Raw genomic sequence first — 12203 nt, forward strand, 5'->3', positions numbered from 1 at the left:
TGGCCTTTACTTAAGTGCTCTTGAAAATGCACAGAAAGAAGCTGAACCCTGTTTCAAATCAGTTCATTCCTTACCGTGTAAAATATTTGTAGCGATTCCTTCCATTAACTTCAGGATCTTCATACACAACCCGAGGCAGCTGAAGAGAAGACTGACCTCTGAAAGCCAAAATACAGGACATCATTTAGAAAGTACATTCAGAGCAGTTATCTTTTTTCCTTATGCCTTTTTTTTTCTCTCTCTCCCCTCTGGTTGCACTATCCAACATGCACACTACAAATTTCCCCCAAGCCTCACACTTACACAAGCAATTATATTTTGGTTTCTTCACATTTACCTACGTAGCAAAACAGTTTGACACTTTATTTCCCACTATGTGTGGTCAGGAAATGGTCTTTACTGCCTTTATTAAAACTTATGAGCTTGTTATGAAAAGCATTAACCACTTGTATATGCTTGACTTTGTAAAGGAAACCGCTTTTATTGGAAGTGGGGGGAGCAGGCTTATTGTCTTATGAGTGAAACAGTTTCCAAATATGTGAAAAGACAGAATGAGCAAAGGAGAATGCACTTTCTACCTTTGAAAAGTAGGTAAAGAGATTCTGAGCAAATGTTTAAAAATTTAGAATAAGCGATTTCAATTTGAGTTCTCCAGTAAAGGAGAAAAATTAGGACAATCATGGGAATGTTTCAAAATCTAAGCTGGAACAACCATGTCTTTTGCAAGAACATTTCTTTTTTTTTTTTGTTTTCCATTTTGAATTTAAATTTTGCAGATGGTTTAAATTTTTCACTATAACATCTTGAAGAGTCTTCTTTAAGGCTTTGGAAGATCATATGGAAAACCTCATTAAGGCAGTCAGTGAGATAATGGGTAGAACTGAGAAATTTGAAAGTTATTAATCAGGATTGCTATTTGATTTAACAACTGCTTTATACTCCATTCTTGCTCTTCTTAACCTGCACAGTTGTTAAAGACAAAAAATAGAAGTTCTTCCCTGTTGTGGATGCCCCATCCCTGGAAGTGTTTGAGACCACACTGGACAGAACTCTGAGTGAAAGGTATCCCTGCCCATGGCAAGGGGATTGGAACTACATGATCTTTAAGGTCCCTTCCACCCCAGGCCATTCTATGATGATTTTATTTCTTTGAGTATAAGGCAAGTCTTAAAGGTCAGGTTTTCTATAAGACCATTTTTGGCAACTTGTATGAATTCTGACCTCAAGATGTATGGGCTTGTGGGTACTGGGGTTGGCTGCTGACGCCTGATTTTAATTACAAAGAAGTATTTACAGAGCTACAATTAACAATACCTAACATTGCTTGACAGCTGAGATCAAAACAGAGGATTACATGCTGAGACCTGTTGTCTTCCAAGCCCTCATCTAATTCCTGCAAACTGTGCTGTGGAATCTGGGGAGGCACAGTATGGCTACCTGCCACAGGAAAGCTTCGAGCGAGATGCTTCATTAACCTCCCGTGACACACAATTTACTGCCAAGGTAAGTTTAAAGTCATCTCTTCCCAAGGCTTTCAGTCACATCACATAAAAAAAGAGAAGGGAATATTTTGAGATGCAACGTCGTAACCTGATATACTTGCTCAGCACTCATCAACCTATTATTGTGAAGTTGTGTTTGTAATTCAAATGAGTTAATTGAGCTGATGGCTAGTTCCATTAGCTGACTCTTTACATATCAGACTGTTGCTCCATCCAGATGGATTTGTGTTTCATTCAGCACAGGTGGGCACTTATTCTTATGATCTAACTTTATTAGCATAAACCGTTCATCCTGTTATGGTATAGTTATAGGCACAATGGGAACCCAGGGAAATAGCCCTTTTTATTCCACAGATCCTGCCTCTTGCATGTCCTTGACTTATATTTGCTGACTTTGCTGAAATAAATGAGCATTTATTCCCAGTAACCTTGCAGAGGCAATGGAACTACTGAGAAGACAGCTGGGAAATATTCTGTCTTCTGTATCAGCAGCACTGTCAATCAGTGCAGGTTGAAACAGAGGGGATGTATTTCTCATTTTTTGTTAATTGCAAGACATTTTGCAAATACATATTGTTGAAATGTAAATTAATTTTAAAGCAGTGCAGGTGCCAAGCTGTTACAGAATTGCAGGCAAAATGTAAGAAGTCACTGAGGTGTTCATGCACTGGGGACAGTTTGAAACACTGAAAATAGTATTAAGAAAAAAATACTCCAATTTTTTTATTATTATTATGGAAATGAGAAGAATATGTCTTTAAAACTGAACAAAACGAGGTGTGAAATCCACTGTATCACTCTTGAGCATCTCTGATTATTGTCTGGCATGTGGCAGAACTCAGTTACCAGCAACCCCAGAGCAAGCACCATCTGAAAAGTCCATAGTCTAAAGTCAGTTGTTTAAAGCAGAAAAAACCTTTGAAGACAAATCCTAGGCTGACGCCCACAGTTTTGAATGCAGCTACATGAGGAGTTAAAAAACCTATAGTGTGGCAAAACACATAAACTTTTTTTTTAGTATCTGCTGAATTAGAACCCAAATCAAAATCAAAACCCAGACACCAGGAGACAGCTCAACTAAGAAACCCCTGCAGTGAAAATGTGGTGCCCTGGTTCAGGCCCCAAGGATCCTGGAAGGAGCAGCAAAAGCAACCTAACCAGCTGCAATTGCAACGGGACTAAAATCAAAGAGCTCCCACTGAAGTTACACACATGAGTCACTGAAGTCTTCATAACTCATCTGATCTGTAAGAGATTGAAATAACTCTTCTTTTTTCATGGCAACCGCTGCAAAGCAGATAGCACAGGGATGAAGGAATGTGCAACATCCATCCTGTAAGAAACAGATGGGTAACCATACTCCACAACAGCTGCAATCTCTTAATTTCAAGGGAGATATAAGTAGGAGCAAATTGCAGTCATCTCCACTTCAGTGTGCATGGCTTTTTGTTGGTTTTGTTCATGTGTTTGTTTTAAATTGTCCAACCATAGAACACTTACACAGCAAGGCGCTGAAGAGCCTCCAGGCGCTGCTGAGCCCTCCATCTTCGACCAATGTATGCAGGGACTGGATCTTCACTCTTGAAACACAAACTGCAAGCTGGAAAATGAATCACTCCCGTAGCCATGCTTCAGAATATCGGTGCCTTCACCTAGCATTTGTGTGGACACAAAGAAGAGAGGCTGCAATTTAGCCACTTCAAACAGCACTAAAGAGAGCAGAATTCCAGCCTGCTGTGATTTACAGGACTGCATATTTGGGATGGGGAAAGAAGGCGGCATACGTATGCTAATGATGTCAGCTAGTTAGATGGTTCTTCTCAAGATGTGGAGCATACCAGACTAGCAGCAGATGCACAGATTTGTCTTCTGGCTGTTTTCCAGTGCTAAACTTGTACTGAAAACCAAAAGGTCTAACGGTTTGTTACATAAAGAAGTTAGTGTGCAGTAACTGTGAATGTGCAGCAATGTGAACTTCTAGCACATTACCCCATGTAACTCCTATTTCTAGTGCTCTAGAAATTAAGTAACATATTCCACTTGCAGGGTAAAGTTACATTATTTTATACTGGAACAATTTTAGCATTTGTTAAAAATAACTCAGGGAGCTAGCATACAAAAATGATCACATTAAACATCTACACCCTTCCTTTTAAGGACTAATTTCCCTGGGTAGATATGCCTTAAATTGCTAAATTTATGGTTGCCAATAAATCTTTGCAATCATAAGTGATGTAGCTCTATTGGCTTGAGCTTCTGAACAGACTAAAACCAGAATTGAGTTGTGAATTGTCCCTTTCATTTCAGCAGATGCTAACTCAAATGCATACAGGTGACATTTCAGGAATACTCACCAGAATGTAAGACAGTGTCAGTTGATGAAGATCTAGGCACCCTACCATGAGTAGCTGCTTGCTGTGCACAAAATTGAACTTTTGTGCCATTTGTCTTCAAAAGGAGTTCAACTTTTGAGCGTTGGAATACCCTACGAACTAATACTATCACAACCTCTGTCCATCCCAAATTTTGAAGCTACAGATTAGGAATTCAAGGATGTAGTGTTTTGAATTGTACATTATACACTTGCTGATTGATTCTAAAACATTTTTCATGCAACAGTCTGCCACCACACCCATCTGCCCCACTGACATGGCAACACACCTGTGACATGGCAACTTTAGTGACAGGATGCCTGTTTCCTTCATCTGGCCTGAACTGTTGGCACAGCCATATTGTTGCAAGGGTCTCACTGATGACAGGCAATGTTCCCAGCTCTGTCTCTCTAAGGACAGGCAGACAAATACTTATTTGTTTTCGTGTAGATATAAGAAATATTCTGAGATAATGTAGTAAGAGATATCCAGCAACATTCTTAAAAAAAAAAAAATGCTCCTTGACTCCATTGTTAGAAAGCTGCTCAGGGCTTTTCTCCTTGCTGTACAGCAGTGAAATCTGAGTTCAGAATATCTGTCTTGCAGCCCTAATCACATGCATAGCTTCAGGAGGACTCTGTTTAAAATCCAATTCATTGTGCAGTTGCACCAGGTCTGTTTTCCTCTGGCATTCTACCTGTATGCATCCTGTGCCGCTATCAATCACTGCTGTCTGAGGGTGTGACTGCAACCCCCAGAGACATGCCCTAGCTGCTTTTAAACTAGCTAAGGGCAATACTGACAGCTAAGCATGGGCTAGCTAGGTAAGGATTAGCTAGGAAGTTAAACTCTGCTAATTCTGTATGAAGAATCAGCATGGGTTTGCAGTCTTTATTGGCTGCTTAGATGTTGCTGGATATTTCATTTTAGTCTAAGTAGGCTACATGGATCTGTAGTGTAAGTATCTCCCAAGGTAAGTAAGGAACTGACAGCTCTGCTTGAACAACAGCTCAGCAGATGCCCACTTATTTTATTAGATCTAAGTAACATATACAAGCTATAATTAAAAGTATTTGAAGATAGACAATTAAAAATACTGACACACAGCTTAGGAAATGTCACAGAACATGAAGCTGGGTATTTCTAGACTGGTGCTATAGTCACCATAGGCCAGCAATCATGGCTGCTCCCTGTGTTGTCTTGTTTTAGATAAAATATCTTTCTCTGCTTTGTATTTTGCTGTTCTAAGGGAGCAGCTTAGGACTGAGACAGAGTTTCTACCCATGTGTATGCAGAAATAGACAAGGTGAATATGTGAGCTGTCTTTGGCCAACACCTACCAGTCTATCACCAAGTTGAGCGTGGACATTTGACTTTGGAGGGTCCTTCTCACTTCACAGTGTGTACAGAGGGCCTGAAAGACAATTGAACAAACATAACTAGTTACATATTTGTGGAATCAGCATGAATCATGAGGCTCCACTTCCTTCTTTAAAAGTCTGTCTATAAGAGAGAGTATGAAACAAACTAGGAAGAAAGAACTGATATATATGTCTCTGTATCAAACAGATGTCACCATCATGCAAATGAGCCTCAGAGCTGAAATCCTACTGCTCTGTGGAAGATACAGGTGAAAAATCTAGTAGAAAAATCAGCTTTCTTTGGAGGCACCATCAACTTAAACAGAAACTGTGATGACATAAAACATTAAAAGGAAGGCATGGTGGAATGGTAATCAATGGAAATACCACACTGTACATGATGCTTCCCTCGGGGACACAGAGCTGGCTTTGCTCCAGCTAATGTTTCACGGTCCCAGCCTCGCCGGAGCCGCCAGCCCTATCGCTTGCCCGTAGCTCGGGCGGCACCCACCTCGTGCCGAGCTCGGCGAGGGCCCCGGGGCCCTGGGGCAGGGGGTCCCTGGAGCAGGGGGTCCCTGGGGCGGGGGAAGCCTCACGCCCTGTCCCGCCCAACTCCCGGCCTCCGCCCGCCCAAGGGCTCGGCTTGGCCGTACCGGGGCTGCAGCGGGGCCGGGCCGCGGGCAGGGCGCTGCCGTCTCGGCCGACCCGGTACCGAAGCAGCAGCCGAAGGTCCGGCCGGGAGCCCGTCCCCACCGAGCGGCTCTGGCCCGCTTGCCGTTCCCATGGCCACGGCGGGCGGGGCCGGCAATGTCCCGCCCCTGCGGCCGGGCGTTGCTGCGGGCCGGACCCTGCCCTGCCCTGCCCTGCCCTGCCCGCCCTGGGGGCGGCTGATCGTGACCCTGCCCTGCCCTTCCCTACCCTGCCCGGCCGTGGGGGCCGCTGATCGTGACCCTGCCCTGCCCTACCCTGGGGGCGGCTGATCGTGACCCTGCCCTTCCCTTCCCTGCCCTGCCCGGCCGTGGGGGCGGCTGATCGTGACCCTGCCCTGCCCGGCCGTGGGGGCGGCTGATCGTGACCCTGCCCGGCCCTGGGGACGTCTGATCGTGACCCTGCCCGGCCCGGCGCTGGGGGCGGCTGATCGTGACCCTGCCCTGCCCTGCCCGGGCTGGCCCTGGGGGCGGCTGATCGTGACCCTGCCCGGCCCTGGGGGCGGCTGATCGTGACTCTACCGGGGGCAAACACGCCCCTCGGGCTTCTGTCCTGCCGCTCCCGGCGTGCTGCTGCTTGTGCTCCCGCTCGGTCCAGCATCCCGCGGCCGCTCTCCGCAGAGCCCCAAGGCTTCGCCTTCCCGCCTCCATCTTGTGCCGCCTCCGGAGAGCGGCGCGGGCCTGGGGATATGGCTGGACTCTGAGGAGGACAGGGCACGGGCGAGGCCGGGAAAAGAAGGACACGTGTATTTCTGCTTTTCAGCAGCTGCTGCTCGAGTTGTTTCATGTGATGCTCCCAGGACCCTCGCTTAGTGCTTAGGAAATCTGGTTTAGCAGTTACACTTAGGGACAGGAGTCAAGGCTGGATATTCTTATTCTTGGCTTTGCTTGTTGTCACCTAGGACTTCTTCTGCAGCTGTAAAGTGCTGAAAGTGAGTCCAGAGAAGGGCAAGGGAGCTGATGAAGGGTCTGGAGCACAAGCACAAGTCCTACGAGGAGTGGCTGAGGGACCTGGGCGTGTTTAGCTGGGGAAAAGGAGCCTCGCTGACCTTATCTCTCCCTAGAATTCCTTGAAAGGAAGGTGTAGCCCTTTGTAGCCCAAGAGATTGGCCCCTTCTCCCAGGCAACCAGTGACAAGACAAGAGGACACAGCCTTAAGATGTGCCAGAGGAGGTTTAGATTGGACATTAGGAGGAATTGGACATTGGGATGGACTGAACAGGGAGGTGGTGGCATCACCATCGGTGGAGGTGTCCAAGGAAAGATTGGATGTGGCGCTCAGTGCCATGGTCTGTTTCACAAGGTGGTGTCTGGTCATAGGTTGAACTCAGTGGTCTCAGAGGTCTTTTCCAACCTAATTGCTTCTTTGGTTTTGTGAAAATAGGCTTGGTACTACTTGTGGAAATAGGCTTAATACTACATACTGCTCAGAGAGGCTGCAGGGTTTTTTTCATCTGTAGAGCATATCAAGAGGCCTGTAAAAAGCATTACAAATAAGCATCATGCTTTGCAAAACATTGCTGTTTCCTCAAGGAGGGGGCCATCCTTTTCTATAAGAAACAAAGTTGGAAGCTTCTTCATGCTAAATGTTAAAACCAGAAAAGGCTAATGCTTTTGTGAACATAAGGAGATTTGCAGGCAATGCTGCCTAGGAATAGGACACAAAACCCAGAGAAATTGAAAATGAGCCTTCTCCTCTATCTATAATCTTGCAGCAAGTCCCTTATGTTAGTTATTTTGTGTATAAAGCTGTATATCAAAGGGTTTTTCACAGCTTGTCATGTCTGACATAAAATGCTGGCCGCTCAGTACATCATTACAGGAAAGCAACTTTAGGACAGTAGTTCCAAATTCCTTGGCTCTGTGAATTTACTTGTAGACAATTTAACTTTGAATGCTAGTTTACTTTCTTAAAGACCCATCCCTTGCCTGAAGGAACAACGTTTTTAGGTTAGTAGGTCAACTGAAGGTGTGTCTGAACTAAGAAATGCTGCCACAGCTTTGTTTCTGACGGACATCATCTACATCTGTACATCTGTAGGATGTGACTTCCCACAATGGATTGATCCATGCCCTAAAGATACCCAGCAGGCTGTAAAGACCCTCATTTTACTAAAGAGCCTTACAATGTCATACCTTATTATATTTTTTGATGTGGCAAGAAAAGTCAGTTTTCAGTAGAGTTCCCTGGCATTTCTCATTATCAAGTTCACTTTTCCTTTCTTGTGTCATGATTTCCAAGCTGAAATTTTTCCATGCTGAACATCTGCCTTAAGGTAATGAGGTGTGTAAACTGTACTTTGGCCAGAAATTATTCTTTGTTGGCTCCACCCTCTGATATTTTTCCATTTTAAGGTTTCCAGAGATGACTAAATACAGGTGGCCTGGACTTCTTTTTTTCTTATGGGGAATGGATTAGATGGAAACCAAGTTGAGAAGGAACAGTGGAATAACTAAATGGGTTTTTGAGAATCCTACAAGATACCAGGGCACAGCCAAACAGGTAAGTACTCTCTGGAGTCATGTACAACCAAAAAGGTGCAGTCCCATTATTGAATTTTACTGCATTAAATTGGACTAAATGTGAGATGTTGCCACATTTTTTTGTTCATCACGAGCTGCCTGGCCCTGCTGCCTCTGATCTGTTGAGTGCTGGTATCTGAAAGACTATGTAGGGAACCAACTCTGGAGACTGATGTGGCTGAAAACTAACTTGTCAAAAATAAAAGATAAAAGTTTTTAGGTCACTGCATAGCTGCCTGAAGAGCAGTACTTATTCATGGGAGGTGACAGGTATATGTGGCTGAATGATAAAGCTCAAGGTTAAGGTTCATGGAACTTGCTTTGATTAGAATGTGTGTGTGGGTAAAATATTGGCTAATATTTAACTATATTTCTAAGAAATCTCTGTGAATCTCTGGTATAAACAGTGGACAGCCTTACAAGTGTTAAAAGTTATGTTGATTATTACTATATCGAGTGTTCTTTGCCTGAAATCTCCATATTCTTCTGGACCTGAAACTGTGTGAGACCTGGCCAGGCCCCTAGCACACTGCTGTGTGCTGTGGAATGCACTGCAAGGGCTGAGTGCTGAGGTTTGGTCTGAATGGATCTTGTTTGTTTATGTGCTTGTTTGTTTTTAATATAAACCACACATTTCTGAAGAAAAATATTCCGAAATACACAAGGCTCTGAGGAAATATTTGATCCCAGGCATTAAGCTTGGCAATCTTCTCTATGATCAGTACTTTGGAAAAGTACTCAAAGCTTATCTGGTAGCTTGATCTGGGTATGTCAGGGACATATCCTGTTGCTCTGGTGAAAGGGAGCTGCAGTCAACTGAACTGTAAGCAATCAAAAAAGATTCCTATTTCCTAAAAAAAAAACCAAACTTGACTGATGAGCTTTCTGCTTAGATCTGTGGGCCATAGGGTTGGGGTTTAGTTTTTCGGTGTTTTTTTTTCATTAATAACTTTTCCAGAACAAGACTGTGTTGGTGAGCTGGGGTGTTTTTTTATACCCACTTGGCTGCAGGGCACACCAGGTGCTCAGATGTATGAGTAAACTGTCCACACCCTTGAGAGTTACTGCACAAAGTCTGAGTGGATTAACTTTGCATGTTGCAAAATGGCAAAAAAGTGCACTAGTTTAGCTGCCTGTGACAAAGGCTAAGCCAAATTAATTTTACCTCACATTAACCTTGAGATAAGATGGTGTAATTTGCTGCAAGATGAATTACTGCTGCTCTGTTGATGGACTTGTTATGCTGTGATGACTTGCTGATGTGTTTGAACTGTAAAATCAGACAGGGGGAAGTAGAAAATTTAGCAGGGTAGGACTAGCACTAGTTGGGATCAGAGCAGTAGCTGAACAAAGGCAAGATGGATTGGACATGAATGTGTGATTTCAGAGGAGAAACTTGGCTGGCTGAGCAAAGAACAAATAGTAGGAGGGTCGGGTGGTAGAGAACCAGTATGGCACAAGGAGGAGGGAGAGACAGGGTGAGCAGCCAGTAGAGCAGAACCGAAGAGGTTTGGACAAGAAAATGGGAGACGTAGGTGAGGAGCTGAAAAAGTGAGGAACGGTGTGGAAAGGGCAGGATCAAGGAGGATAAGGCAAAGAAGTTGAGCTAAACAGATGATGAATGAGTCTCTAGTCTGTTTTCCTTCTGTCCTCCAAAGCCTGGGAGGGAACTGGGTTTCTTGAATGTGACTTTTATCCTGCAATCCATGACAATCTGTGAAATCCCTGGCAAGATGTCATCCATCTGGCTTTAAGTTTCATTCCATAGATGGTCATCTTCTGCTGTTAAGCAGGAGTCAAATGACAGCACTGTCATGGTGTTGGATGCCTGTGATGCTTCATGGCGACCTTTTCTAGTTATTAAAAAAAAAAAATCTAAGCTACAGGTAACAAAGTTCTAGCCTTAAAAGCACTGTTGAGGCTTTGATTTCCGGAAGTTCCAAAAGTAATCTATTTAAAATAGGTAACCGTTAGTGTGCCATTTCCCAGTTTTGCCACAGGATGTCACAATTCCTCCATGTATGGTCCTGCCCATCACGGGCTCTAACCTGGGTGCCACCAGTTCAGCTGTTGTATCCAAAAGTGAACTGATGTAAAACAGATTCAGACCCATCCACAGGAATCCCTGGGATTCCTGTTTGTTCCCTGCCCGTTCCACACAATTCACTCTCTGTGTATAATAAACATCTTTTCCGGCTGTGTTTTTCAACAGGAAAGGAGCAGCACAAGGCTGCAGTCCATGTCATTGCTAAATTTTTAATCCAGAATGGAGCCTTCCTTCCAGCCAGCAAAAAGGAGGAGGCAGATGTGGTCACTATTTCCATCAGAAAGCAGAGGTAAATGCCAAAAAGATATGAAGAGACAGATGCTGTGACATCTACTGCTTTGTGGATTGAGGCCTTGTCTCTGAGTTGACCTTTGGCTGTAGTAAGGCATGGTAACCACTGTGGAATACCTCGCTTGTAACTTGTGACATCTTTTGTAAAAATGGCCTTGGAGTACTGATCGTGGTAAATGGAGCTTCACTAAGGTGAAGTCTGTGGTTAATTTGTGCTGTTTTTACTAAGAGCTGTGCTAAGAGAGGCGTCTTCTCATACAACAGCTGAAATGAAACAAAAAATAGATGAAAGTGTTTATAGGAGACCTGTTCTCTCTTGCCATCTTTTTCTCAGTATGACTGTAGGCACATTTCCTGTAATAAAGGCAATACACAGATGAGAATAGCCTAAAAAGTCAAAGTTCAAAGGAAATGAAGTAGTAGTACTTTGTGATCACAGTTAAAGAATTCACTTCAAAGCCTGCTAAAAGACTTTTGTAATGATTTTGATTAGCACTTTAAAAAGTTTTAAAAAAAGAAGGCAGAATTAAGGACATTTTCAGCCTGTGGTTCAAATTCTGACAAAATCCAAATTTTACCAATATATCAGGCATCCTCTGGAGGACACTCATATACTTAATTTCACTTGGATTGGGTCATCTTCTTACATGATTATTCTTAAAGAATAGACCTGACATTTGGATGGTTTGCAGGGCTGTAGTCAGGCATGTTGTCTTGCCTCAGGAGAAAAAGGATCTTGGATTGAACTCCTTAGGGAACTAGAGAATTTCTAATGTTCTCACTCCTCTCATGTAATATTCAGAGGATTAAATGCCAATACCATTGTGTTAGCTTGCAGGTTCAATTCTCAGTGCATTAAGACACTTTTCTGGGGACTGAATTTTTGTGCTTGCCTGATCCGAAGCAAGCATTAGAAACTGCCAATCTTCTGTCACTGTTTTAGCCACTCCTTTTGCAAAAATTAAATATCTGGACAGAAGTGCTGCAGAGATTAATTTCAGTTTATTATGACACAGTATAACTCTTCCATATATTACACTCTTATTTACTCTTAAACAATTAGTGCAACATAATCTTAATACAATCTATTAAAGCTTTCAGCATTTTCTTATCATCTTTCATCTTTAATAAAGCTTTCAGCATTTTCTTATAATCTCTCAGCTTTATTTGCAGTCCACCAGATGAAGGTCAGGTGAGGGCTAGCACACATCCAGGGGCCCAGGGGTTCAGGCCTACCAGAGACAAAAAGGTGAGGAAGCAGTGACAGGACACTGGGGCCATTGACAGAAAAAAGCTAGAATTGGATGGAGTTTCAACAGAGCCATTTCAAGGACTGGGGAAAGATGTAGAAGTATCACTTCACTCATGTAAGAGAACACAGCCTGCACTCTCTTCAGTCC

General features: G+C 43.6%; 1 protein-coding gene and 1 long non-coding RNA gene across 6 annotated transcripts in view; one reads left to right on the forward strand and one right to left on the reverse strand.

Annotated features, from left to right (window-relative positions):
• Positions 1 to 6590, reverse strand: part of CFAP91 (cilia and flagella associated protein 91) — a 40161-nt gene extending 33571 nt beyond the window's left edge. For 3 of the 5 annotated variants that reach the window (XM_071433276.1, XM_071433274.1, XM_071433273.1), the window contains exons 1-4: positions 5747 to 6023; positions 5215 to 5288; positions 3003 to 3154; positions 75 to 158 (exon numbers count right to left, since the gene is read on the reverse strand). In XM_071433276.1, the coding sequence (XP_071289377.1) occupies positions 75 to 158; positions 3003 to 3130 (212 nt within the window). In that variant the 5' untranslated portion in view covers positions 3131 to 3154; positions 5215 to 5288; positions 5747 to 6023. Of the gene's footprint in view, positions 1 to 74; positions 159 to 3002; positions 3155 to 5214; positions 5289 to 5746; positions 6026 to 6464 lie in introns of those variants that run through there. The other 2 variants (XM_071433278.1, XM_071433277.1) reach the window with 2 other exon arrangements.
• Positions 124 to 10795, forward strand: LOC139592898 (uncharacterized). The gene is made up of 3 exons (XR_011680137.1): positions 124 to 1503; positions 8298 to 8445; positions 10678 to 10795. It is a non-coding gene; the product is annotated as an uncharacterized lncRNA (long non-coding RNA).
• Positions 10796 to 12203: the final 1408 nt, after the last annotated feature.

Source organism: Agelaius tricolor, unplaced genomic scaffold (assembly GCF_023055355.1).
Source record: "Agelaius tricolor isolate 1412-34295 unplaced genomic scaffold, bAgeTri1.0.p SCAF_9, whole genome shotgun sequence".
NCBI lineage: Eukaryota > Metazoa > Chordata > Aves > Passeriformes > Icteridae > Agelaius > Agelaius tricolor.